The 27,800-nt window shown below is 45.7% G+C and overlaps 3 protein-coding genes across 18 annotated transcripts in view; 2 read left to right on the top strand and 1 right to left on the bottom strand.

Moving 5' to 3' along the window:
• Positions 1 to 1,045: 1,045 nt before the first annotated feature.
• Positions 1,046 to 12,739, top strand: APOBEC2 (apolipoprotein B mRNA editing enzyme catalytic subunit 2). The gene is made up of 3 exons (XM_072833122.1): positions 1,046 to 1,341; positions 9,321 to 9,884; positions 12,320 to 12,739. Exons 1-2 carry the CDS (start codon positions 1,211 to 1,213, stop codon positions 9,862 to 9,864), a joined length of 675 nt encoding a protein of 224 aa, XP_072689223.1. The 5' UTR covers positions 1,046 to 1,210; the 3' UTR covers positions 9,865 to 9,884; positions 12,320 to 12,739.
• Positions 12,740 to 14,717: 1,978 nt separating this feature from the next.
• On the bottom strand, positions 14,718 to 20,835 carry OARD1 (O-acyl-ADP-ribose deacylase 1). 4 transcript variants are annotated; one of them, XM_072833125.1, is made up of 6 exons: positions 20,352 to 20,798; positions 19,660 to 19,791; positions 18,983 to 19,127; positions 18,005 to 18,063; positions 16,835 to 16,947; positions 14,718 to 15,441 (listed from the first exon to the last, which is right to left on the bottom strand). In XM_072833125.1, exons 3-6 carry the CDS (start codon positions 19,047 to 19,049, stop codon positions 15,339 to 15,341), a joined length of 342 nt encoding a protein of 113 aa, XP_072689226.1. In that variant the 5' UTR covers positions 19,050 to 19,127; positions 19,660 to 19,791; positions 20,352 to 20,798; the 3' UTR covers positions 14,718 to 15,338. The 4 variants fall into 4 exon arrangements, with proteins under 4 accessions (XP_072689226.1, XP_072689224.1, XP_072689225.1 ...); XM_072833123.1 differs by having other exon boundaries at positions 19,711 to 19,791; XM_072833124.1 differs by lacking the exon at positions 20,352 to 20,798 and adding an exon at positions 19,886 to 20,027 and having other exon boundaries at positions 19,711 to 19,791.
• Positions 20,039 to 27,800, top strand: part of NFYA (nuclear transcription factor Y subunit alpha) — a 29,538-nt gene continuing 21,776 nt past the window's right edge. For 6 of the 13 annotated variants that reach the window (XM_072833121.1, XM_072833120.1, XM_072833118.1 and 3 more), the window contains exon 1: positions 20,975 to 21,129. The gene's annotated coding sequence lies outside the window, so the exon portion shown is untranslated. Of the gene's footprint in view, positions 20,112 to 20,970; positions 21,130 to 21,483; positions 21,503 to 23,302; positions 23,431 to 27,800 lie in introns of those variants that run through there. The other 7 variants (XM_072833117.1, XM_072833110.1, XM_072833114.1 and 4 more) reach the window with 6 other exon arrangements.

The following is a 27,800-nucleotide window of genomic DNA, read 5'->3' as shown; positions in this document are numbered from 1 at the left end:
TTCTCATCTTTGGTCTATTTTCCACCACGTAGCCTGAGTGATCCTGTAAAAATATAAGTTAGACCATGTGTTTCATCTGTTCAAAAACACTGGCTCCCCATCTCACTCAGAGAAAAAGTCAAGGTCTTGGCAAGTCCATAAGGCCCTACCTATCTAGCCCTTATTTACTTCCCTGGCCTCATCTCCTAGGGCTCTGCAGCCACACAGCTGTCTGCTTGCTCCTCAAACACATAAGGAATTCTCCCACCTCAGGGCCTTTGCACCTGCCCTTCCTCCCCTTGGAACACTTTCCACAGTGTACTCCCCTCACAATCTTCAGATCTTTTCTCAGTTTTCAAAGCCCTTCTCTGGCCACTCTATAAAAATATCACCCCACCCTTTGACACTTCTGTCCACCTTACCTGCCTTCTCTCCTTAGCACTTAGCACCAGCACATAGACTAGATAGATATAGATCACTTATTTTGTGTATTGTCCAACCTCCTTCAAGCTCTGTGAGGGCAAGGATTTTCATTTGTTTTGTTCTGTGTCATATTCCCAATACTGAAACAGCACCTGGCATATAGTACATGCTCAACAGTTTCTTTCCAAATTGAAAGTTCTTATCTTACTCTGTCTCAGGACCCTCCTTTCCTGAATCCACATTCCCCAGCTGAGGGTTTCTCTGCAAGCACCCCATCCAACACAAGCCTCATCCTGCTTGCACCTGCTTGCATGTCTCTCCTAAATCTCAGGACACCCACCTCTCAACCCCTTTCCCCATCCCCCCAGTGGAGCTGGAAAGGTTGCACAGGGGAAACAGAGGGAAGAATATAAGGTGGAAGGACATGGTATGAATATATGCGTGAGCCAGTGGGGGCAGGGAGAGCAGGCCTTGCCATCCCCACCTGCCAGCTTCCTGTCTTTGCCTACTGATAAATAGGGGATGCTAATGGCCAGATTTTCCATTCCCCCCCCCATCCCGGCACCCGCTGTCACTCAATTAAAAAAAGATAGAGGGCGAGGGCCTGGGGGAGGGGCAGAGGGCTGGGGTTATAAAGCCTGTGTGGCCCGGAGGTGAGAACACTAAGCCTGGCTTGCCCAGTCCTCTTCCCGTCATCCCCAGGCAGATTTAGCTGCTGACAGCTGCTTGGGACTCTGCCGCCAGGCCCTGGCCCTAGGAACTCGCTGCCTCTCCCCTTTCTCAGTGACTGCAGAGCCATCACCCCTCCATGGCCCAGAAAGAAGAGGCCGCTGAGGCCGCTGCGCCTGCTTCCCAGAATGGTGAGGATCTGGAAAACCTGGACGACCCTGAGAAGCTGAAGGAGCTGATTGAACTGCCTCCCTTTGAGATTGTCACAGGGTGAGACCTGGGTGTGGGCCGTGGGGCTCTTCCGTAGAAGAACGTGGGTTGGGGGCAGGCTGGGGGAATTTAGGGTGGTAATAGTAGGGGTCAGGGTCACAGTTCTGCAGCCATGAGCCTATCATGTGTGGTAGGGGCAGTGGGGGCTACAGGGGCATCTCTCTTAGCCTCTTGGGCGACACCTCCCACGCCCTCTAATCAAGGGGAGGTAGTAACAGCTCCTTGGAGGCAAAGGCCCAGAGAATGAAACCACCACTCAGGCCTCCTGGCACTGGGATATCACCTGCCTCTCCAGGTACAGGCTGTCTACTAGGTCTACTAGTCTCAGGGAGTTTGGTAGGAACATGGGATGACACAGACATGTTCAAATATGGCCCCAGTCAAAGTACCTCCTCCCTTGACTTCTTTCTCTGCTGCCGAGTAGGCCTCTCTCCGCTCTCTGTATGGCTCTCGTTCTTTCTTTAGAGCTTCTCCCTGGAGTGGAAGATCCTAAGACAGAGAAAACAGATCCACCCTTTCCCAAAGCTGAGTGATAAGCACTTTTTTTTCTTATTGAATCAAGTCTGCCTCGGAGTTCTCCACATCCACTCCCAGGGCAACAGTAGTTACAGAGCAGGTAACAGTCCAGGGCCAGAAGCTTCTGGGCACCCTCAGCCACAGCCCCAAGGAGGATCAGGGACCCTGAGCGAAGAGTCTCCAGGCCCCAAAGAGGCCTACAAACAGGGTCTTGTCCAGACGATGCCATCGCCAGGAATAAAACCAAGTTTTCCTTCCTCACCTCCTTTCACAGAAGACCCCCCCCAAGAAGTTCGTAGGCAAAGAATAAGAAGTGGATGCATAGGGCCACATTTCCTCCCTCAGCCCCAAGGCTTCCTCCATGGGCGTCTTCAGCAATGCCCACAGGCGAAGTAAGGTCCACACTAGGAGAAATTTCAGGAAAAATGGAGGCATGATGTCCTCAGGGGGCAGAGGAGCCCTGGGTGGCCATTCAGACTTGCCATTTTAAGCATGGCAAGTGATTTTCCAGCCCTGGCCTCAGTTTTGTCATTCTTAACGTGAGGAAGTTACACTAAGTTGATCCTTAAGGTCCCTTCCAGCTCAGACATTTCCTGATTTCTAAGAGAATCTGAGGGAAAAATGCACCCTGGTTCCTGAGGGAGGAATTCAACCAAGAGCCTGGAACTTGTGTTCGCCCATGCCCAACCAATGAATGTCACCATCCTCACAGAGTTAGAGAAGCAGCGGAGTACCCAGTAATATAGTCCTAGGGAGATCCTAGCGCTACTAGGCCAGGAGAGTCAGCAATTCCAGTGGCTCTCTTCAGAAGGAGATCTTTTTCCTCACCCCTAAGCCTGCTGGTCCATGCTGCCTTGTTCACCCACGGGTGCATACACATTCACTCTGTGCAGCACTGTGATCTCCCCAGCACAAGGGCAGGATAGGTCCAGAACAGAATTAGACTATGTTTGTTCAGTTTAACATGCTTTGGGGTCCCAGGGGGGTTGGTCTAAAGGTCAAATCCTCTGATGCAACCAACTTATGATCATCCAGGGCTTTGTAATCACCGAAAACTTACACTAGCCCAAGCCCAAGCCCATTCAAACATCAGCACAATGCTGGGAGAGGGGGTTACGTTACTGCCACTCCACAGACAGGGAAACTGAGTTAGGGAGATTGAGTGATTGGTTCAACACCACCAGAACCAGTAAGTAGCAGGTCTTCTTCTGACTCCAGTCAAGTATTCTTTTCACAGGTCTCTGATTCACTATGGTCCCAGATTTCCCGAACAGGGTTCCACCTACCTCCGTCTGTGAGGTAGTGGGGCTCAGAGGCTTCTCTGACCCAAGGCCCAGAAAAAGAGGTGCAGCCAGGGCAGTTTTCTGGGTGCTCTAAGAGCAGTTCAGGAGGGAGGTAGAGCCTGTGTGTTTTCTGGCCACAAGTAACAGCTGTGGAGATCTGTCTCCTGGGCCCCTCTGCATAAACAGATGGCTAAAAATAGCCCAGAGGTGCGGCTATGTCTGTGCAGGGACAGGAGGAAGGAGCAGCTTTCCTCTCCCTTCCTCTCCAGACGCCCTGGTATCAAGGAGGTCAGCAAAGCAGCTCCTCTTCTAGCCTAGACTCCCACAGGGGTTGGAGCTGTCTATACTGCTCCTTAGATTTGGGCTGCAAACTAGCAGAAGAGTGAGTAGCTTTTGGGAAAGTCTGAAGTGAGGAGGGCGTACCAAGTAGGAATAAGGAGATATGCCCTACTCATCATGATTCTGGGCTTGAATAGGGTACTCTGGACAGAAAGCAGGCCAAAGAGCATTAACAAAATTGCATGGAAGAAAGTGCTAGAGAAAGGTGTAAAAACTGTAGTGATGTGCCAAAGCCAATTCATGATGACTGATAATCCATGGTATGCATCTCTTCCTGACTCTGTGTTCAATGACCTTCATGTTAGGTTCTTGAAATCTCCATAGTAGGACTGTTTACAGGATCAATAAATCTTAGAAATCAGGACTTTCTTTCCTTTTCTTTCTTTCCTTTCTTTTTTCCATTCTTCCTTCCTTCTTTCCTTCCTTCCTTTTCTTCCTTCCTTTCTTCTTCCCTCCCTCACTCCTTTCCTCCCTTATTCTCTTTCTTCCTTTCTGTTACAGAGCTGGGTGTTGAACCAGTACACAAAGGAAAGAGAGAACCCTCTAAACACAAAAAGGGCTTAGGTTTGGTTGTGCTTAAGATTGATCTCTGAGGGGTAAGATTTGAGGCCCAGAGAAGGCACCATCTGACCGCGCCAGGTTTAATTTCTTGAGTGTTGACCATTGTCCAAACTCTGAGGGGTTGGATTACTCGACTATCTTTCAGATGAGGAAACCAAGACTCAGGAGGATGATCAATTTGCCCAAAGCTAATGGATGGAGTAGGGCATAAACCCCAGGAGGATTGTCTGACTCCAAATCACCACATTGCATCTAAAAAAGCCATAAATGGGAGGCTTTTTATATTTGACAAATATTTACTGAATAGAAATCATTTATTTGCTGCCCGTTTTCCCCACTAGCATTTAACTTCCATGAGGACAGGGACTCTGCCTTGTAACTGCTTTATTCCCAGCTCCAAGAAGAATGCCTAGCCCCTAATAGATATTTGTTAAATAAATAAATGAACTAATGAATGAACACCTACTGTGTGTTAGGTCTCTGCCCAGGCATTAAGATAAGGAACTAATTGTGAGGAGGGCGTCTTGGAGGAGAGCAGTTCAGGACATATGAAGGGCCAGCAGCACTCATATATAGAAGAGAATTCCACAGGTTCACACCTGCCTCTGAACTCGGCATGCTTTAGGGAAGCTCTGGGGCACCAGAATTAGTTGTCTTCTCATCTTTCCATCCCAGTGATGAGGGACTGCGGCTCTGCCCAGCAGGACCCCTGGCTGTGTGTTTGTCTGTTTGCCTCTAGTTGTGTTGTGTATGATTTTACATAAAGCTGAACCTGCTATCAAAGGGATTAGCAAGGAAGAGAGATAAATGGCACAGGTTGTGACTCTGCTTTCAACCACTTCTTTAGCTACTGGTAGTTTACCCTGCCCACGTGGGGAACACAGAGAAGATAGGCAGGGTTCAGAGGAGAAGGCACAGCAAGAAGGAAGAGCCCTTGACTCGGCTGTTAAGGCCACAGGCCCCTCATGCCTCAGCCTGGATTCCAGAGTATGCCGAAAAGGCTTATTCCAGAAAGAGTAGAAGACTGCCATGGACTCTGGCCACCCTGGCCACCACAGAGGCTGGGGGAAGGTCAGAGCCCCACTGTGCAGACACTGCCTCCCAGGGAAAGGGCAGCAGCTCAGGGCTCATCCAGGGCAGAAGCCCATCTAGAACCATAGACCAGAAGCCAGGAGCCCTGGCAAATCCCACCCAGGTTCTAGGAAGTCAGGCTGTTAGAACACTCTGCCTCTATCCTTCTCCCTGGGCCCACTCCTCAGCATCCACTTTGAAAGTGGTCTAGCAGGACGCCTGGGTGGCTAAGCGGTTTAGCACCGCCTTCAGCCCAGGGTGTGATCCTGGGCTCCCGGGCTCCCTGCATGGAGCCTGCTTCTCCCTCTGCCTGTGTCTCTGCCTCTCTCTCTCTCTCTGTATCTGTCATGAATAGATAAATAAAATCTTAAAAAAAAAAAAATGAAAGTGGTCTGGAAAAGGGAGAAAGAGACCAAAACTAGTACTTCTGCCTCTTTTGAGCAGATCATGAGAGGTCTGGGGAAGAAACCTGAAACAAGTCAACACTCCATTACCCATCTGTAGATTTTCCACTCCACAGATCATTTTGGAGCAAATGTTTAATCTCAGACCACCTTTGACTGCTTTCCAGGTTGTTCCCTTTCACTGTATAGATTTATGCCTAGGGAACAAAAAGATTTTTAAATGTGAATGTGAGAAAAATATATCTACTACATTTATTCACATCCCTTCTCCCTCCATCAGGTCGACCATGTTCCAAATGGTCTTTCCTAGATATTAGGATTCTTGGTCTCCTGCCTAGAGAACGAACTGTGATGCCCAGTAGCCTGGGCCCTAACGGATGAAGTGTGAGTGACCCATCTGCAGAGAGTATGAGGAAGTGGTGCTTGAGGAAGTGTGGGAAGGGAAGGAATAACACTACTGGTTTCTGTGCCTGAAGGATTGACTGAACCCAGGTGAAAAAATCTGCCACCGGCGTGTTTCTCCCAACTACCACTCCAACACATGGACACACACACACCCCACCTCAGCAAGATAACATCTGCTGGGCATGAGAGTATGGGATCTAAGTCAGCATGGCACTCAGACATCATGCTACTAGGGAAAAAAAAAGATGTTTGCGATTATCTAAGAAATTAGTGTTACCATTTCCTTTCTTCTACTAGCAGGCATAATAGTGTCGACTTATTTAGTTCTATAAAATCGATTCTATAAAATCGCCTGAGATGGCCATGTTGTCTAGCTCGCTGGAAGGCTTTCAGACTTTTCCTACCTCTGCTCTCCTGGTTCTCCTCCAGAGCCTGCCTGTTTCAGGCTGTGGGAGGCCCAAAGAACCTCATTTGACCTTTATGGTCCTTCTGGAAAATCAGGAGGCCCGGTGAGACGCCAAGCAAGCCCCATTTTTGAGCAAGCTCAAAAGGAAAGACTGGGAGCCAAGAGCCTCCCTGACTTTCTTTTGCCCCTTGAAAGTATTCCCTTACCTTAGGCACCTAGTCCAGAAGGCTCCACAGAGGCATAGATGATAGACAGAGAGAGAGACTATAGGGCTGCCAGCCAGAGGGGTGGGAAACCGATATTTATAGAGAGGTGAACTTTCTTCCTCTCCCTTGGGTTTCAGGTTTCTCTAGGTTCTCTCTTGCAAAGGGAGAAGAGGAAGGGAAAACATCTCAGCTTGAGAGGCTGGGAGGAACAGCAGCCTCAGACCAGCCAGCCGGCTTGCATCTGCATGCTGGACCAAATTCACATTCTTGGCTGGGCTCTATTTGGCAAAGTTGGAGCAATACTTTTGGGGGCTCCAGAAGGAAACCCAAAGGGCCACACAGACAGCTTTGGGGAAGCCCCCAGTCAACAGGCAGTCATGAATACTTCCAAAGTTTTTGCCTGAGAATCCATCATACAGGTGACTCTGGATTAGACATGGGGGCAGTGGGGTATCTGGCAAAAGGCTCTGAAGAACATAAAGTGTTTGGGCAAGAAAGGTAAGCTCTGTGGCTCTTGGGAGAAAAAAAAGAAAGCCATTCTGGGAAGTGAAGGGACCAGTTAGCACCAGTAAAATCCAGGATTGGTCTTGTAGGGTGAATTTAATTGGCAAGAGCTCAGTAGAAGTATGCTCCCAACAGGGATTGAAACAGGAGAGGTGAATCATTGGGCCATCATCCATTCTCCCAAAATGTTAAGTAAATAATAAACACATCCAACTAGGGACAGAGGGGTTTAGAGAGCTAAGTATAGTACCTGAAGGAATCCTGGGGCCAGGTCCTCAAACACATCCATCTCCACAGTGGAAACTTAACTTGACAGCAAGAGATATGGAAACTTGGGTGGAGACAATTTTGTGAAGGGGGCGGGGAGTACTGCAGGGAAACAGCTCATGTTTACTCAGCTCTTTGGCACCTGCTGCTTATCCCTAAGAAGCCAAGGCCCTGGGACACCTGGGGTTTCCCTGTAGCCCTGGGAGTTAGAAAGGGCAGGCATGCAGAGAAGTAACTACAGGACATCTTCTGGGGCAACCGTAGAGATTACATTTTTTTAAATTATTTATTTATTTATTTATTTATTTATTTATTTATTTATTTATTTATTTATTTTTGGAGAGAGTGTGGGGAGGGGAGGATGAGAGGGAGAAGGAGAGAGAGAATCTCAAGCAGACTCCCTGCTGAGCCTGAAGCCCAACAGATCCACTCAGAGGAGTCTACATATGTCCACACCTGGGCCCCATACCAACCCAATGAAATCAGAACGTCTAGTGGGGAGCCTGATGCAGGGCTCGATCCCACGACCCCCAGATTGGGACCTCAACCAAAACCAAGAGTTGGACATTTAACCAACTGAGCCACCCAGGCATTCCCAGAGAGTACATCTTTTAAAAAGGGAAACATTCAGCCTCTCCAAGCCAGTACTCAATCCCCTCCTCTCCTGTGACATTTTCAATCCCTCCTGTTAAAGCCTCCTCATTCTCCTTGGCCTCCAAACCTGCAAAAGTCCTCCCTATTTTAGAATGACATGCAGACACACTTGAAGATAAAAACAATCAACTCCCATGTCCTCTCTAGTCCCTTTCTTTTGCTCTCTCCTCCTTCTTACTACCAAATTTTCTTCCAAACCTGGCCTTTTCCTACTGGTTTCATTTCCTAATCATCCACCCCACCCTCAAAGCCACTGGACATAGTCATCATCAAGTCTGGCATCCTAAGACACCAAGTGGGCTTGCTTAAAGTTCAGGCTTTTACCTAGCCTCGCTCTACCTGCCTAAAGCCACCATGCCATCTCCCATGGATGTCACTTTTATTTTGTCTTTCTTTATTCAAGAGCCTGTAACAATTCTCTGTTGCCTCCTGAATCAAGACCAAACTTCCGAGAACCTTCTTCCCATGTCCTCCATGCTCCCTATGCATTTCAAATTAGCAGTTTTCAGCCACTCTTAGCTAGAGTCGAGCTGCTAGATTATAAGCGTCTGGAGGGCAGGGGCCAAGTCTTTTATGATTTTGAAATGACTCAATACTATACACAAGCTAAATCATATCAGGGTACTCTTAGGTAGTCTGACCTCAAAGATAAAAAAGCTCTTGGACACTTATTGGGTGACAACCCATGTTTCTGACTTGAGAAACAGTCACTGGGAGAGCATGGCATTGTGGGTGGTGGGCCATGCCACGCCTGGGATACAGTAGCCATGAGGGGCAGGGAAGAGAAGTGGAAGCAGGAGATGTTCTGCAAAATCCTCAACTTGCTCTGTCATGAGAAATTTCATATATGCTTGCTACTTTGTAAGATTACTATTGGAACAGCACTTTTCCAACCTGGCCACCTATTAGAAACATTTGGAGAGTTGTTTTTTAAAGATGCTGGTGCCTGGGCCCCCTCCAGGTGTTCTGATTTCATTGGTTTGGTGTGGGGCCCAGATGTTGACATTTGTAGAGCCCTCTGGGTGGTTCCCATAGGGACCAAGTGAAAGAGTGACTGACTTAGAAATGCAGGAGTTGTGCCCTGGAGCGATGGTGGAGTGTTTGGAGACCCTCCCTACTGGGGTGACCAGAACGTGCACCTCCAAATTCTCTCCTCTCCTCCAGATAAACTCTCCTGGATTCCATCCTGCCTTGTCTGTCACTGATGTTAGCCTAGGCAGGCAAGGCCTGCTTTGACAGGAAGCGTGAACATGCCCCTGGGTCACCGACTTTGGAGAGCCACCTACTCAACCCAGGCTGATCTAGAAACAAGAGCTCATCATTCTCTCTTCTTCCCTGTCCCTCTGCCCTCCTCAACCCACAGGGAGCGGCTGCCGGTCAACTTCTTTAAGTTTCAGTTCCGGAATGTGGAGTACAGCTCTGGGCGGAACAAGACCTTCCTGTGCTACGTGGTGGAAGCGCAGGGCAAGGGAGGCCAGGTGCAGGCCTCCCGGGGGTACCTGGAGGATGAGCACGCAGCCGCCCACGCCGAGGAGGCCTTCTTCAACACCATCCTGCCCACCTTCGACCCGGCCCTGCGCTACAACGTCACCTGGTACGTGTCCTCCAGCCCCTGTGCCGCCTGTGCCGACCGCATCATCCGGACCCTGGGCAAGACCAAGAACCTGCGCCTGCTCATCCTGGTGGGGCGCCTCTTCATGTGGGAGGAGCCCGAGGTCCAGGCCGCCCTGAGGAAGCTGAAGGAGGCCGGCTGCAGGCTGCGCATCATGAAGCCCCAGGACTTCGAGTACGTCTGGCAGAATTTTGTGGAGCAAGAAGAGGGCGAGTCCAAGGCCTTTCAGCCCTGGGAGGACATTCAGGAGAACTTCCTGTACTACGAGGAGAAGCTGGCAGACATCCTGAAGTAGGCCACTGGGCCCAGCCTCACGTGAGTCATGGGGCCACTGCTGTGTCAGTAGCCCTTAGCTTGGGTGGAGGGCTGGAGGGCAGGTGGAGTGAGTGGTCACGTTTGGTTTGACAACCGCACCCCACGCCCACCCCCCCCCACCCCCCCCCCGCAACAAACTGCACTTCTCTGCTTTTGGGTTGGGTGTAAAAACATTTTAGGAGATCTCTTTTCCCTATTCTCTTTCCTCTGAATTTCTCCCAAAACCCTTTTCACTTCTACCCTTTTATATCAAGCCAATGTTCCCCACACTCAAGGTTGACAGGAATCCAAAAGCTTCGGTGAGACACAGTGACTTGCCGTGGCCAGATCTGGACGGTGCAACAGCAGAGAGAATATCTCACTCCCCTAAGTATGCCCCCATGAACATGAGTCCAGCTCCAACTCTAGACACTTCTGGGTGCCCTGCTCCCAACCCCATTTGCAATTTTACCCTTCTGGTGCCCTGTGACAGAAGTTTTTCATTCCTTCAGGGGCAGTATTTTTCATTTTTGGTACTCTTGAAAGTCCCCAAATGGATTTGTATTCAACTTATTTATTGCCAGAGAAGCTTTCATGTTTTCAAACAAATGGTCCCGCTTTGAAGGAGACTGATAATTCGTGCATAACGCAGGAATGTATAATGCAGGAACATTTTTCTTGCTTTGAGAAGAACCTCTACAGCACTGATAGAAAAATGCTGAATTCAGGAATGGGAATATCACAGCAACAAGTTCTTTTATGGAGGAACGTTGAAAGGGTTAAAAAGATGTTTGTAAATTAGACAGCAGCTCAGAAGTAGCCTCCTACAGCCATCAAGATGAGATAGGAGAACTGGAAGTAAAGATTAGCTATTTAAGCAAATAATTAGGACACAATTAAGGCCAATTTGGCCTCTTGCTGAGGGTAAATTAGACTCTCACAGAAACAGGCCGATTACCCTCAGGAAAGAGGGTAAAAGATCCTTCACTAACTTTTTTTGAGTTTGGTCTGATTTAGTTGGTTCCTTCAGAAATGCTACAACCAAATCCCTTCACAAGACCTGAGTTACTGATCAAAATCCTCCAGAATCGGAGAAAGGGTCTTTACCAGCCTTTTCTCCAATTTCAATCCTGGAACAGTTCACATATTAATAAAACATAAAGCGGCACGCTTCCATGAAGTTATTCAATTTATTTTTGGTGTCTCACTCTTAATATTTTTAAGAGGTGACTCCATAGACACATTTTGGGAAATATCAATGTTCTGGAGCTTGATGTTGGCAGGTGTCTGCTATTAGACACGCATACAGGGTGCCTGATAATTCTCTGAGCATTTGCCAATCTGAGAAGACGATTTGCAGCCATTTCTTACAAAAAGCAGCCCATATTCAGTGAAGTTAGTGAGAAGATGGTCAGGTAATGCCACGCTGTAGTCTGCTCACATTAAAATAAGACACCACTCAGAGTGGTGGTGAGTAGTAGTAAAAACAGATTTCCAAGGGAAAATACAAAATTAAAAATTTAAAATTCTTTGAAGATTTTATTAGCGTAGATGCTATCACTGTAATTAGAAACCCTGTGTATACTCTCCAGAATGATGACTGGTAGCTTAATTTTAACTATAGTATACTTTCTTCTTAAACACCTTTCAGAACCACAGGCCATTTCTTCCAACTGCCTAACCAGCAAGTCCTCAGAGATGTGTGTGTGTGTGTGATGTGATGGTGTTGTTGTTTTTCCATTAAGTCAAGTAATTACACAGCTAAATCTGCTATAAAAATTAAACATTTCAAGGAGGATTAAAAGAAGCTTTTAATTTTAGATAATTGAGGGTTGTATCTTATGCTAATCTAAACGGAAGTAAAATAGATAAATCAGTTTGAGGGAAAAGTCCATTTCCAAGTCAAATTATTTTTAAATAAAATATTATTGGACATGTTCCACATTATAAGCCTCCTTCCATTAGTGTACATAACTGTATTATCTGGACCCATTAACATGTTTCCAGGTACTCTATTTGAGTTACTCATGTTCCTGAAGGGAAAGGTTAAAATGTACGAAGTTAAAAAAAATTGGCATGAAATAGAGTTGTAATCTAAAAGCCCAAAAAACAACTTTGCTTAACTAAAATACTAAGAAATGGGCATTTGTTAAAGGAAATTCCCTTATACTTCCTAATCCATCTTTTTTTAAAAAAATGATAGAATAGGATTTAACCATATATTTAACTCAAGAGAGTTAAGGTAGAGATCTTCTGGGTTTTTCCCTGTGTGAACCACACCAAAATATGACCACAACATACCTAACATTGGGTAAAGCAGAAATCACAAGAGACTCTAGGGGAGAAATTCAGAGACTTGCTCAGAGGGCACACAGGAACCCTAGCTCAAAAGAAAACTCTTCATTGTTTGGGGCCAGGAGAGCTCTCAGTAACATGCTTTCTGTTTTCTCACTAAGGTCTGCCTGCTGCCACCAGGAGACAGCAATGATATGTATGGCCATGTGGGACATGCCTGACTTCCTAATACCACTTGAGCTGGACAACATTGGACACCAACCAATCCTAGTGCACAGGTCCTCCAAGGACTCTAAATATACTGCTCATGCTGTAAATCATTTAAGCCATGACTCTCTCTAAGGCTGCTCTTGGGAAAGAGGAAAGTGAGTTGCAAGGAAAGAAATGGCAACCATATATGGACACCAGGGATCTGTAGGGCAGAAGAGTCTAATTATTCCCCCAATGGGCTGCTTAAGGGAAAGAGCCTCAGACCCAAGGTCTGTGCAGATCTTTAAAATATGTCCAGAAATGCATTTTATGTGAAGTTGGTTTTTTTAACAAAGAAAAATGGTAACATTAATAAAAGAAGTTGTGTGGTTTTTCTGTGAGTTTTTTTTTTTTTTTTTTTTTTTTTTAAGGAACTTGGACATTTAGAAGTTACTATGAACAGTGATCAAGTCCTAGGAATAGGGATGTTCCCAGGCTATGAGCCACATCATGACATTAGAAAGTGGAAGGGAGGCTTAACCCAGGGCTGGTTTAGGCAACACAGGATACCAGCTCTCCCAGGCCAACTTACCACCCTGGTCTTGACCTTTATCAAGTATTTCCTTTTGAGATTACTTATGAACGCCTTTTCCCTTCTCTGAAGACAAGGAATATGGCAGAGGGTGAAACAAAGGGCAGGGGAAATCTTTTTATAAGGTATCTGTGTTCTCATTGCCGATTAATAAGCAATTAGCCACTTGATTTCAATGTTTAGACGCACACCCTGTAAGATTAGTTATGTGGTACTTGATGGTGACAGCAGGATGGTGTCCAGTCTCCTTTCTTAAAAGGCTTGAATCCTATGTAGAAGCAAAATTTCACATACAAATTTCTGGGTGTTTGCCAAACTCTAACTAGGTTTCCAGGAATAATGTACTCATTCTGTCAGGCCATGCCTCCTCTTCCCAAGCTTCAAGTGTAATAAGTCATCAGAATTTGACCCCTAGACTATCTGCAAATGACAAAGCACTTTATCACATCCCTGCTGAGTCCCAGAATTCCACTTACAGCCAGTCCTCCCCAAGACTAGCCTTTGTTCAAAGAATCTTTAAGGCTCATAGTTCCATGAAAAAAATAACCCTAATCCCTTTAAATGTAGAAGCCTACAAAACCAATGTTTTGAGCCAAGAGGAAAGATTTATTTGCATAGTTAAGCAAATTACTTTGATTCTAAGTTTCCTCTTACCATCCCACTCTCATTTTCCATGTTGTGTATTCAGATATCCTTTTTCCCCTTCATTTTATCCTATGTGGACAGAAGCAAAGCTTCAAGAAAAGCCTTAGTCTAAGTTCAACAATGAACCTGGCCCTGCACCGCCCCTACCCCAACATAAACTTGTCTGTTTCAGAGATACACAAATACTGAAGTACTTCTTGAAACTGCTGCCTCCTATCACACTGCAGTATGATAAGAACATGAGTCTAAAGTACAAAGATTATATTTAACCAGTGTTCTTCTAGTGTTTCAACAAGCCCCTTCTGAAACCCAGTTCTTTTTACAATAGGGAAAGCAGTTAAGTCCCAGGACAGACCCAGAATTCACTCTAGCGAGGAAATCAAGAGTAGGTCTGGCTAGTTTAAATTTTTATTTTTTTAAGTAGGCTCCACACCTAATGTGGAGCTTGAACTCAAGACCCTAATCTTAAGAGTCTCATGCTCTACCTACTGAGCCAGCGAGGGACCCATTTTAACTCTTAGGATCATAGTAATGGTAAAAGAGAATTCCACTAGTTTTCCCAATACCTTTGATATGAATCCAGGAACCTATTCTTACACTGTAAACACAGGATTGGATAAAGTGCTGCTCTCTTAACCTAAGAAGAGAAGGGGACTAACATGTACTGTTTTCCATTCCAGCTGACTGCATGATCACAATTCTCTGCAGCTTCATAGCACAAAGAAACCAAGCCATCTCCCCCACCACACCCCAAACTACCAAACTAGAATTTTTGAAAGTCAGCCTTTTTCTTAGAAGATTCATAAGGATTTTGTTGAGAACCACTGATTTGAGTCATTACTCTGCCCTAAGCAATTTAGCAGGCATTGAATGTACATTATGTCATTTGTCCCATGACTGAATTCAGACCCATTCAATTGTAGAAGCTATGTGGTGGACAGAAGAGAGGAAGAGTTCACCATGAGGAGATCCTAAATTCCCACCTTTCCAGTAATGCTGACCCCACAGTTCTTGTCTGTTTTTCTTCTCACCCTGTTCTGCCCACTGGACCTTTTGTCTGACTCTTTCCAATTAAGTTACAGGTGAATCCTCCATTACCCAGGTCCAGAACAGATGTGTGCACAGAACCTCAATGGACCCCCAAGAAAAAGATATTTATTCTTCCTTTTCTCTCACCACAAATTTCTTATTAACAACGTTAAGACTTATTTTTGTAATTTAAACAAAACAAAACCCAGAATTCTCTCCTAGGATATGACATATGGATAATATCAAACAATCTCACAAATGACAAAAGATGAAAAACTACTTGAAATATTCATCCTTTCTGGAATTTCTCTTCAACAGCAGAGAAGTAGAATCAATGCTGCCACCTAGTGGCAGACTGAACAAGTCAGGTAGTATCCTGGAGCAAAACTGGTCAGAGGCCCAATCAACTATCTGGTTTACTTGCCTAATATGAGGCATTCTACTCCTTACTTTCCTGTCAAAAAAAAAAAAAAAAAGAAAAAAAAGAAAAAGGAAAAAAAAAAAGAAGAAAAAAGAAAAAAGAAAATCACATCAACATTTTCCAAGCAATCCCTCCTCCAGAGTCCCAGTCTCATCATGAGAACACAGCAACCAAAGTCTAGCCTGTGACATAGACTACTTCACATGAAACTTTCTTTAGACTGTTTTAAGGTCAGTTCGCCCAGTGCTATGGTCCAGTAGGGATGACACAGGAGATCATGGACACATCCACAGTGTGCATCTGTTCACAGTGTGTACACAGTAATTCTGATGTCTGTTGCTTCAAACACTTCCTCAATCATTGCAGATACATTTTCCCATTGCAGACGATCAAGACCACATCCAATCCTGAAAAAGACAAAACAGCTCCACAGGTTGTGATGAAGGTACCAAGGAAATCACTGCTTCCCTCTTCCTTTAGGCTGCACCCACCCAAAGGATTAAGACAAATAATCTGACCCCACACCTATGGGCGGGAATTTCAAAGTAAATTCCTGTTGTGAATCATCTAAGGTTGATGGCCCCAACATCCAATAGCTGTCACTTTTTTGCTAATAAGGTGCCACTTCTATGTTTGAGGCTACCTTGAGAAAATTGGTGACTACAGCGACACGAGTGACTCACTATCCTTCTATATCTAATGGTAAAAACTAGCTGGGATTTTAAAAACACACTTTTGATAAGAGATAAAAAGAAAGAGGGACAAAGGACAGGATCTCTGCAAAAAGGAATTCAAAATGAAAAGCTTGGAATTGCCAAGCTGAATGCAGTTCACCAGTAAAAAACCTGAGTCAGTCCATAAAACTCTTCTGCATGGCACTTTTTTTTTTTTAATTTATTTTTATTGGAGTTCAATTTGCCAACATATAGCATAACACCCAGTGCTCATCCCATCAAGTGCCCCCCTCAGGTGTGGCACCTTTCTTCCAAGACGTTACTTTATTGATCCTCGATACCCCTAGGGGAAAAAGGCTTAAAATTGCTAATTTCATATAGTCTGATAATTAAGTCCCTTAAAAAATCGTGATGAGAACACACAACAATTTCTGATACAGAAGACAGAATACATTGAAGCCCAGGGTAAATGAGGGATCTTGTAGTCACATTCCTAAGTAACTTGGGGCTTAAAACAAACCTGCATGTATGGTCAGTACGGACTCAAAACTGGACAGGAAGATTAATGACCCCAAGCCTAATTCCTAAAAAGAAAGTAAATACTGAACCCCTTACATCATTCCCTTAAGCTCTGAATAGCTAGGATCTAAGACAATGTACAAGGGACATATCCTCTGGCTACTACCCACTGACCACAAACAAGCATGCAGTTTAAAAGGCAGTGATAATTTACAACTTTCTTTGCACCAGATTAACAGGTTCAGGACACCTTAAGTGGCCCAGAATATCACCACTGTTCAGCTTGGTTCTTAGGCTTTTACTCCTTCAAGAACAGAGCCTCAGCCTCAGGCAGAAGACGCCCAGAATTTAACAAAGGTGACTGAGCAATATGTCGTCCCTAGAAAGTAGGCTGAAACTGGTGTGTTTTAATTATCCTGATTCATTCAATCCAGGTTAAGAAATGGGTATAAGGTAGCCTAATGTCTGACCACTGGTTCACTGATGATTTTTTAAAGTTTTTAAATTTGTCACTTTCAAGCCTATATTTTGAGTTAAGCTTTCAAGTCAGACAGCAAATCCCACCAGCCAATTACGAGTCTTCATTCAGGGCCCTGGATTTCCTTGCCTGGGCATGGAGAGATCGGTGACTCCATTCTTCAGACAATGGGACTTCATGGCTTCTAAACTCTTCTGTAAGTTCTCATAAGTTGGCTTATGTGAAGCCCTTTTCTTTGTAATCTGAGTACAAAGAATGAATTCAAACTTCCATTAGTCCAAAATGATAGGCAAAGAAGAGCCATCACATTCTCCCAACATCCTAATAATTAAAGTAAGTATATTTTTATAGAAGAGTTCAGAGCAGGATGACAAATGTCAAACTGTGCTTTCCAGTTATAGGAGGGCCTCAGAAAAATCCATGAAAAGGGCCTGAGAAATCCTGCCATGTGATAACCTTTCCTTTTCCTAAGAAGCCAAGGAGATTGGCAGGCTGTACCTATTGTCTATTGTTTTTAAGCAAGGTAGGTGAAAGTCCTTGTGCCACTTCCAAGAGATAAGCAATGTATCTACAACAAGGGAGAACCCAATACCACCTGAAAACTTCCTGTTAAGTCTATTTAGAAACGATGCTTATTTGCTTTTTGTTTCTCTATAAAGAACAGAGAAACTGGTAGCGTTCCAAACAAGACTAGAAGCTACACTGACTTTAAGGAGAGCATCCAAAGGGCTTAGGACACGTCCCCACTCAGTGTGCTGTCCCACTCAGACGTGTAGTGGGTTGGTTGCTGTAAGTGACCCAGCACCATCACCAAGAAGCTACATTCCTTCTGCAGCCTGGAGACCATTCGGACAGTGAAAGAATCCCATACTGAGACAGAAGGCAGGGAAGGAGTTAAGTAATACTAGGCACTGCAGTCAATAGGAAAGAATGAGAGAAAAACTCCTTTGGGCCACATGTCTTTTGAGATACTATTATTGCTATCTCACTATAATTAGGAAACAATTAAAGTATGAGGAACATCTCTAACTTTTCCAAGTCTTAGAACAGAGGTTTTTGGTGGCTGTCACAGTACTCTTTCCCATGGAGCTGGGATGCAGCCTCATGTTCTTTTCTAACCCTTGTGCTCCATATAGCCACTACCACTTGATCCAAGTTATCATGATATCACAAGCTTTTTGTTATCTTTAGCTGTCTAGAATGGACCACTATGATAGGCAAATGCAGTACAGCCCACATGTTCACCAGTCCTTATGACTTAGTGGGAACTGACATAGTGAGAATTGACCCCCATCTTACCAAGTAATATATATATCGCCCATCTCTCTTCAGAACAGCCACTTCTCCAGATTTCTTTTCTAAGAAAAAGTTATTCAATAATAGAAAGGTGGGGGGGAGGGGGAAATCAAAGCACCGATTTGCATTCTTCGATCTGAAAAAAGAAACTTTATAGATCTGAGTTCACTTCAGAACTAAAAATAATTTTCAATTCTGAAGAAACACTGTAACACTTTGCTCCTTATCAGCCTTAGCTTCCAGCTTTCTCATTATTTTTTTGCTTGTTTTCCTCTTACCCCATCTTTTATCCTGACCATATTTTCAAATACATCCTTATTCACTTGAAAAACTTTAATGATTTTTTACATACAGTTATCATGCTAAGCATTGTGAAGAATATAACTGTAATAAAAGTTCCTAATCACTAAGGAGTTTTCAATGAAGAGGCAGTGTCATGTATAGAGAACTACAATAAAACGGTATGAAATTGTCTTAAAGGAATCATTAGGGCACACTGACCCAATAAACAACTGTTTCAGAAGCTCTACATGTGATTCTAACACAGACCTCTGGTTTAAAATCTCCGGTAGAAAGTGAAAGGAAGATATTTTGAAATGCCTCTTTGAACACTAAGTATAAAATGAGTAAACAGAGGATCTTGAATGTCGGGTTAATACCTGTAGACTTTGCTGAGCACCTTGGTTATTGAAGGTTTCAGAAAAGTGGAGTAATATCAAGAAAGTTTTAGGATAGAGGAAGAGATTAAAAACCTTTACAAGAATTCAAGTTTGGTGTGGTTAAGACCCAAACTAGAGGCCATTTTTGTAGAGGAATACCTTAATCTGAAGAGTTACAAGTACTCAGTGGTTAGGAAACCAACCCCCCCCCCTCCCCCCGCCCCGCCTCAATATGTATATCCTGGTCTAATATTTAAAATATAACAGGAGGCCATGATGCTCTACACAAGGCACACTAATTGAGCTGTTTTTCAAAACTCACGTTGGTTTAACAGTTCCTGCACCCCTCCAAATTTCTTCTTGAAGAGGACAGCTATCCCAGCACCCATTCGACAATCCTCACTGATACAGTGGGCTAAAGAGTCTGTTTTGGGGCATGCAAAAAGGTCTCCTTTCACATAAGTGATCTAAAATGTGAAAAGGGAAAGAAGAGGTTTTATTTGATACAGAAAAACACTAAGCCTAGTTCTTTCATTTCCCTTGACTGCGTCCCCCACCTCTACCCCTCCTCGATTGAAAACCAGATCCACAGGGTCGCCTGGGTGGCTCGGTGGTTGAGCCTCTCTCTGCCTTTGGCTCAGGGGGTGATCCCAGCATCCTGGGATTGGGTCCCAGCCTTGGGCTCCCAAAGAGCCTGCCTCTCCCCCTGCCTGTGTCTCCGCCCCTCTCGGGGTCTCTCATGATTAAGTAAATAAAATCTTTAAAAGTTACAAATAAATAAAAAAAATAAAAATGAAAACCAGATCTGCAGAACTTAAGGGAGTCAACCACCACAAACTAAAGAATGTGTAAAAGCAAAGTGATGGATGGGGTCTCTGCCCGGACTCTTTCAGCCTTTTTGAAGCAAAACAGCTGGAGAAGGTAGGGAAGAAAATAAAAAAGAGAGAGTGAGAGACAATTCGATTATGGCTTTAATTAAAAAGTGTTTATGCTTTTGACCTCAATTACTCTGAATTTCTGTTCACCAATAAGTTAACAGTCGCTACGCACTCTGCTTCCTTCCGCATCTTCATGAGGGCTGCCGGCCATGATACGGAGTCGCTATTCCCAGAACTTAAGGGGTTTCTCCAGCTGAGAAGGGAAAAGGAAGGAACAATGCTTAGGCGGCCTCGATATACTACAAAGCGCCCTGACCACCCATTTGGCTGGTGATGCCTTCCCGCACCACTTGTCGCTGGGCCTCGGGGACGGGATGCGAAGCTCTGCTGGGGCAAGGGCCGAGCCGGGCGGGGGCGGGGGCGGGGGCAGAGGCGGCCGGGCCCGCTCGCTTTCCGCGCTGTCGTCGGCCGAGAGGCGGGCCCCGCGAGGCGCCGCCTCCCTTGTCCGCTCCCGGGCGCGGCGGGCTTGGGGCAGTCTCCTCTTCTCGGCACGACCCAAGCCTATTTCCCCCGGTGGGTCTGGCCGGGAAGAGAAAGGGAGGGGCTTGGCCACAGTCCCGCTGAGCGTCCGGGCCGGAGGGCGGGGGACGCGGGGGACGCGGGGGACGCGGGGGACGCGGGAAGCGGCCTCTCCGGGAAGGCGCAGGCGAAGGCGGCCAAGCGAGGCCTGCCACCCCGCCTCCCACCCCGAGGGCGGCCAGCGAGGGGTCCCGTGGGCAAGAGCGGGAAGGCCCGCTCGGAGCCTCGACGTACCGGGGTTACCCTCCACCGGGTCAGGAGTCGGCCGTTGCGAGGTCCCGCCCCGCGGGGAAGGGCTCGGGATCCGGCCCTGGTAGGTGGGAAGCCGCGCACGGACCCCCGACGCGGAGCCAATCCCGCCGCAGCCCTATATTGCGCGCACGTAAGATGGCCGCCCGCCGCGCGGGAGCGGGGCGGAAACAAGCCCCTCTAGCTGGCCCGCCGAGCCCGTACTCTTTGGTAATGGCCGCCGAACTTCCGGCGGTAAGATCCGTGGAATGTCCCGCCGCCGCCCGGGCATGCGTAACGAGACAGCCCACCGCGAGTGGGGGAAGAACGGCGCTTGCGCATTAGCCCCCGGGGGGGGGGTGTCTCCAGCGACCGCAGCGAAAGGGGTGGGCAGTTGGCAAAGGCGCTAGTTAGCGCCTGCGTAGTGCTATGTCGAGGGCGGCGTTTGAGTTCAAGGATCTGGCGCCTCTCGAAGGCGCCTGCGTGTTCCTCCAGCCCGCGGCGGTGTCAAATCAGAGAAGTGGGCGTGGCTCCGCGGCACGCCTGCGCGATGCTCCTCCAACGGGGGGTGGGGCGAGCCCGCTGCTGGGGTTAGGGGGCGTGGTCTCCGAGGCGCCTGCGCGGAGGCGGTTGGAGGGAGGCCCGATTCCCCTTTGTTCGGGTTCGCCATTTTGCGAGGCAGCGGCAGTGGCGGCGGCAGCGGCGGCTGGAGCCTCTGATTGGGTTTCGGGGTCCGGTACTGGAGCCAATCAGCGCGGGCAGCGAACCGGGGGAGCGAGGCACGGTGAGTGTGAGGAGCCAATATCCAGCGGCCCAGAGCCGGCCCCAGCGCCCCGATTGGCGGGTCTCGCTGACCACTCAGGAGAGGCCCAGGCGCCCGTCGAGCCCCGGGAGTCTCGCTGAGCCCAGCCGAGCGGGGCGGCCGGCGGCCCGGGCCCGGGGCCTGGGAGTGCCCCGGGCCACTCCCGGCCGGGGCCTGCAGGGGGCCGCCCCGCGCGGGGACGGCGCCCTCGGAGCGAGCAGCTCGGGGTCCAGACCCTTGCAGGGGGCCTGTGCCGTTGGGGATGCGCCCGCTTTCTTGGGCTCTTCAGGCCCAGTTGTCAGGCCCCAGGCTCGGGGTTCGTGGGCCCGCTTGCCACCAGCGCCCCTCCGCCCAGGTCCACGCACGCCCGGGGCCTTGGTCTCCTCCAGATCGCCCCGGCCTCACACTCAAGTCCGCCCTGGCCCCCTCCGTGCTCTGGCCCTCGGGGCGGGCGACCTTCCGGGGGCCCCGCCATCCCTGGCTCCCCGGGAGCCGGGTCTGCTGGCCTGCCCCCCCCCCCCCGCCCCCGCCCCCCCCCCGGCCCCGGGTCGCGAGTGAGGCCCCGGGGAAGGTGCGCGCCGCGGCCACGGGGCCCTGACCGCGGCGGGGAGAGGGAGCGGGCCCGCCGCGCCGGCCCCGGGGTCGCGGGAGGGGGTCGGTTGGCGCGCCCACTCCCCGGCCCCGCCGCGCCCCTCCTCTCCGCACGCTCGGCCCGGGGCTCCGGCCCGGCGCCGTTACCACCCCCTTTTGGCTCGTCATTTCCTCTTCTCCCCGCCCCGCTCGCCCGGGAAAGAACCGCACACCTCCGTCTTGGAGTCCGACCAAGCGGTCTCCCTTTCTTGTCCCGGCCGTGCAGCCGGCCAGTCCACTGGGTGCCTGCAACCTCTCACTCTTAGAAGATTGCCAGCCCTGCGCGTTCCTTTTCCCGGAGGCTGCACGCACAACTTGTTTCTCGTATTACTAGTTTTCTCCTTCGCTCCTCTGGCGGACTCTCCCTCCTTTGGGAATGCAGATTTCTTTCTTTCTTTTTTTTCCCCTTTCACTTTGCACGTGTCAGGTTTGACCCATTAGTGCAGTCCACAGCCGTCTCTTGATTTATTATTTTTTTTCTAGCATACTTTGTAACTCCCTGTTAATGTTTTCCAAGTAGGTATTTATAGAGCGTTAACAATATTGTGGGGTTTTCTGTTAGGGTGAGACGAAATCTCCATTGACAGCCATGTCTCTAGCAGTTAGTATGTACCAAGCATCAATCTATATGCTGGGGAGGAAGCAGATAGAGGTCAGTAAGAACCTTGCCTGCCTGGTGGATTAACAAGTGGACAGCTAATTAATATTTAACAGTTAGTGCTATAATGAGGCCAAGTTCAGTTCTGTGAAGTACTGGTGTGTGAGCTCCTAACAGCCTTGGTGGAAGATTCGATGTTGCCACACTTTCCATTGGCCTTGAAGGACAGACAATAGGATTTTTTCCGACAGGAAAGAATGGAAGAGCATTAGGCACAGAGAGAAGAAGAGGATGTCCAGAGATACCAAATTATGCTGTGTTTAAGGGGGAAGAATTTAGGCTGGAAAGACTAATTGGTAAAAGCACCTGTATATCTTGATTAGGGATTTTCAGAAGCAGTTATCTTTTGGAGGTTCAGATGGAAGTAATCTCAAAGTGTATTTTTTTCCAGGATTGGAAAAAAAAAGTTTCTGACCTGTGGGCTTCTGCTCCACAACAGCAGCTGACTTTGGGGGAAGAAAGAAAGATTTTTCTCCTAGGACTTTAAAAGCTGTTAGTCCTGTGAAGCACCTACTATAGTCTTGGCCGGTAGAGTAGGTCTTAAGTATATGGTGCCCATTTTTATAATCACATTTAAGGTCATAAAAAAAAAAAAAACTAATAAGAAAAAAAAAAACTAATAAGTTTCAGAAAACTCTTCCTGGTCCAGTGCTCTCTCCACTAGTAAAACTTCAGGCACAGCTTTTTTTTTGTTTTCACTTTTTAGAACATGTTTCTTATTGTTTAAATCATATTCTTTTTTTTTTTTTTTAATTTTTTATTTATTTATTCATGATAGTCACAGAGAGAGAGAGAGAGGCAGAGACACAGGCAGAGGGAGAAGCAGGCTCCATGCACCGGGAGCCCGACGTGGGATTCGATCCCGGGTCTCCAGGATCGCGCCCTGGGCCAAAGGCAGGCGCCAAACCGCTGCGCCACCCAGGGATCCCTTAAATCATATTCTTAAGCTCATTTAAATATTATCCACATTGGTTAGATGGGACATCACGTCTGAGGTATTTTTTAGAACATTTATATTTATTTTCCAAATATTGTTTTAACCTTAGTATGTAAAAATGGATGTATCTAGCCTCTTTAAAACCACCAGGCATTTTCATTAGACTTTTTTTCCTAAAAGGCAGTAACAAATTACAGTCTGGTTGTTGTTACGCTAAACATCTGTAGAGCATCCACCTGTCTGCAGAAGAACTTTCCCTGGAATTTTAAGAGATCATATTCTGGCCTCTAGTTCTCTCTTGACATGGGGCTTTTTTTTTTTTTTTTTTATGATTTTATTTATTTATTCATGAGAGACACAGAGAGAGGGAGAGACAGAGACACAGGCAGAGGGAGAAGCAGGCTCCACGCAGGGAGCCTGATGTGGGACTCGATCCCAGGACCCAGGGATCACACCCTGAGCAATGCCAACGCTCAACCGCTGAGCCACCCAGGCGTCCCAGACATAGGGCTTTCTAGCCCGCTGTTCATATCCTGAAATTTCTATTTCTTGCTTTTACGCTCTCTTCGTTTAGAGTACTCCACCCCCTCTGACACCATCACGTGCTAAATCCTTCTCACTTTGGATCAAGTCAGATGCCACATTTTCCTAAAGCCTTCTTTGACTTACCTATCTCACAGTGGAAGAAATGTTTTTTCTCCCTATTACTGTTTTACCTTCTCAGAGTTCCAGTACAGATTTTTACTTCTTTACCAAACTTAAAGACTCTGACATTAGGATTTTCATCAGAGTTTTCTTTTTATTTCTGAAACTTTAAGGATGATGTCTGGCAGATGGTGCATCATTAGTGGAGACAAGGAGCAAATTAGGAACTCCAATCCGGAAATCCCTCAGACAGCAGGGAAGCCGGACAGTCCTTTGTTCTCTGGTCTTTTATCAAACACAGATTAGGACCCATTTGTTGAGTTGTGAATTTAACGTAGTTGGTAATGCTGCTCTTTTTTTTTTTTTTTTTTTTTGTAATACAATAGGAAATATCAATGTGCATCTGTGTTACATAAAGATATACATTCTTGGAAATTTTGTTTCAGTTACCTTTTTTTTTTTTCTATGTACTGGTTGCAGTAATCTGTGATACAAAATGTGTATCTTCCTGAGAATTGTGGTCAAAACAATCTGAAGGCACTGTAGTAGTCTTTACCTGGTAGTGATTGTTAAATATAGTAAATTCGAGGAGCTTTTCACATCCTTATCATTGAGCTTTCGGAAGTTTTAGTTTTAAAATGTGTAGGGCCACATAGAATGAGTTCCCAGTAGTCAGTTATGTTTAGCTTGCACTTTCAGGTGGGGAGGAAGAAGATTTTCATGCTAGCCAAAATATACACATAATCACTCTTTGAGGAAGAAACACCCAAAACTGTTAGGCTCAAGAGCTAGGCTGAATAAATCCAGCTGGCTTAATTTTGTTCAAATCTTGGACAGAAAAGCACTGGAGGGAAGACAATATCACATTGTATTGCAGTTTTGGCAACTGAGGTTCAAGGTAGTAGGAGCACATGGCTTCAGTGAAGCCAGTTGGGTACATAACTCCCCATCAGTAGTCTCAAAATCATGTTGCAACCTGAGTCCCTCATTGATGTGAGAGATAATTGTTATTAGGTGGAGAAGTGTTTCCTTTTTCCCCTTCAGAGTACCATGGATCGAAATGTTTTTAAATTGGAACATTTGTATTACCAGTGTAAACTAGTTAAGAGGAAAATCTGTAGGACATTCTGTTTATTACTCTCTCACGTCCTTCATAAAATAAATTTCTGGAAATTAGTGACCAGGGAAAAAATCTCATACAGAGAGGGGATTTTGGTGAGGGAATGGTGGTGTTGAAAGGATATTCTTTCATGATCCTAATGTTTAAAATCAACTTTATTGAGTTACAGTTTAGACACAAAGGGTAATCATTTTAAGTATACATTTTAATTAGACAAGTTTCTACATCTATGTGACCATCATCACAATAAAAATGCATATAAAACATTTTCATAACCCCAGAAAGTTCCAGATGCTCTATCCCAATTAGCTTCCCACCCCCACCCCACCTTTCCAGTCCCAGGAAACCACTGACCTGCTTTCTGTCTCTAGATTATTATGGCCTTTTGAGGGTTTCATATAAATGGAATCACTTATGCTCTTTTGAATCGTGATCCTGAATTCTTTCATTTTATTGGTTTTTAAACATATATTGTGTTGCAGTTAGAAACAAGATAGTTTAGGGAAGAACATTTACTTCCCTCGCAGAGTCACTTTGTCTTGCTGAAAACCTGATTTTCCATACTGTTACCAGAATCTCTCAGGAGCCAATTAGTCAACCAGTTCAGAAGAGTAAAAATCAAAAAGTCAGTTTGTCAGTATGCAACAAGAGAGAACTCAAGTTTATTTATGTTGCTGTTGTATTTGTTCTCTATTGGCTTATCTAAATGTAAATCCAAATTATGGTTAGTTGCTTGGTGAGCATTCCATCAGAGCAAAGGGTAGTGAGTTAGAGAACCATATGGCCACGGAACATCATGCAGCGATGGCATAGTCATCTTGTCACTTATTTATGGTTCTTATACCATGTTGGTTATGAGAACTAGGCTACATTTTTAGTATAAAAATTTTCAAACATACAGTAAAGGTAAAAGAATTTTAAATAAACACCAGCATACCTATCACCTAGAGTCTCTCCTCTTAACACTACCATGCTTGATTTGTCAGCTATCTATCCATTCATCTATCAATACATCGTATTTTTGATATATTTCAGAGTGAATTTTATACCTAAATATACTTCTTCCTAAATACTTTACATGCACTTGAATATATTTTTATTTCTTTCACACCATATTGAGACAGTTTACAAGTGATTAATCTCCTCTACCACGTGTGGATTTTTGTAGAGTAGTGCATTTCTTTGCTGACGTAATATGTAGTTCATTTCGGCTCACATAACTTTATCATTCAAATTTTAGAATTTATGAAGGCCTGGAGTTGTGGGCAAAGATTTATCTATGTTTTGCTTATGTGTATCTGTACTTCTGCCATACTTCCAAGGTATATTACCCTTTGGTAGTTGGTATAATTTTAAATTTTTGAATCAAGTTTATCTAAGGTTCTCAAATACCATTTTCATTTATCTAATAGTGACCTTATTTTAAAAGAATCTTGGGATCCCTGGGTGGCGCAGCGGTTTGGCGCCTGCCTTTGGCCCAGGGCGCGATCCTGGAGACCCGGGATTGAATCCCACATCGGGCTCCTGGTGCATGGAGCCTGCTTCTCCCTCTGCCTATGTCTCTGCCTCTCTCTCTTTCTCTCTCTGTGACTATCATAAATAAATAAAAATTAAAAAAAAAAAGAATCTTTATGTGATAAGGGGTGTGAGAAGAGTTAATTTGACGTAGGCCTGGTTATTTGAAAATATTTAAGGACTTAACTCATTTTCTAATGTTTGAAATGATACTGTAGAGACAATATTGTGATATAAAGGTAAAGTCAAAAGAAGAGTCCTTCTTCTTTAGAGATAAGATACTAAAGTATTCACAGAATCTTAGAATAATACAGTGTCTGGGATTTACTGCAAAATAATTCAGGGGTGAGTGAAAATTGGATGAGATGTGTGACAGGATTGACCATGGAGTAAGATTTGGAGATGGCTGTGGGGGTTCATTAATAATGTTCTCATTACTCTTCTTTTAAGATTTTATTTATTTATTGAGAGAGAGTGTGCACAATTATGAATGGGGGAGGGGCAGAGGGAGATAATTTTTTAAGATTTATTTAGAGGTAGAGACTGCAGGATGCGGGGAGGGTGCAGAAGGAGAGAGAGAGAATCTTAGACAAACTGTGTTGAGTGTGGAACCCAACAAAGAGCTCGACCTCATGACCCAAAGAAAGTTAAAATTATTTAATAAAGGGTAGGATATTGTAGGCATTCAAATGTAAGAGTGGGGGAAACTTACGTTCTTTTTAGAAAAACTTGTAGTCTTAATAGGTCATAAAAATTTTTCCTATTTAATCTATAAACATTTCTGCCATAAGTATAACTTCTTATTCCTTGCTCTGGATTAAAATGCAGATTCTTAAACCTTTGCTCAAGACTTCTCAATACTACTTAATGGAGATTTTGATATGAAGAATGGTTGACTTCAGGTCTGGGTAATTTCCTTACTAGGTAATAAGCAGTGAAGTTTTACACTGCAGACCATTTGTAGTGAACTAGAGTAGCGCTTTGGTATTGTATTGACGAGCAGGTAGCAAGTATGTGCTTTAAATTAAAGAAACTGTTTATCCTCTAAAGTACATGTGCAGACCTGAAAACTAGTGTTAAGTAGGCTTTGTAACAACGTGTGGTATTGTAGTTTCCTGAGTGTTTGGAAGTTGGAAATGTTGCCCTGG

This window comes from Canis lupus, chromosome 7, assembly GCF_048164855.1.
Source record: "Canis lupus baileyi chromosome 7, mCanLup2.hap1, whole genome shotgun sequence".
NCBI classification, from domain to species: domain Eukaryota; kingdom Metazoa; phylum Chordata; class Mammalia; order Carnivora; family Canidae; genus Canis; species Canis lupus.
The sequence above is the reverse complement of the archived record's forward strand: the minus strand, read 5'-3'. Positions and strand labels throughout refer to the sequence as shown.

What these genes read in the sequence shown, in the direction of transcription:
- APOBEC2 (XM_072833122.1), top strand. Translation starts at nt 1,211, where the DNA reads ATGGCCCAGAAAGAAGAGGCCGCTGAGGCCGCTGCGCCTGCTTCCCAG. An exon ending in CCCTTTGAGATTGTCACAGG is followed by an intron (nt 1,342 to 9,320) that starts GTGAGACCTGGG and finishes CTCAACCCACAG; the next exon opens with GGAGCGGCTGCCGGTCAACT.
- OARD1 (XM_072833123.1), bottom strand. Translation starts at nt 19,749, where the DNA reads ATGGCCGGCAGCCCTCATGAAGATGCGGAAGGAAGCAGA. An exon ending in GGCGATATATATATTACTTG is followed by an intron (nt 16,948 to 18,004) that starts GTAAGATGGGGG and finishes CTTTGTACTCAG; the next exon opens with ATTACAAAGAAAAGGGCTTC. An exon ending in ACCGATCTCTCCATGCCCAG is followed by an intron (nt 15,442 to 16,834) that starts GCAAGGAAATCC and finishes TGTCTTTTTCAG; the next exon opens with GATTGGATGTGGTCTTGATC.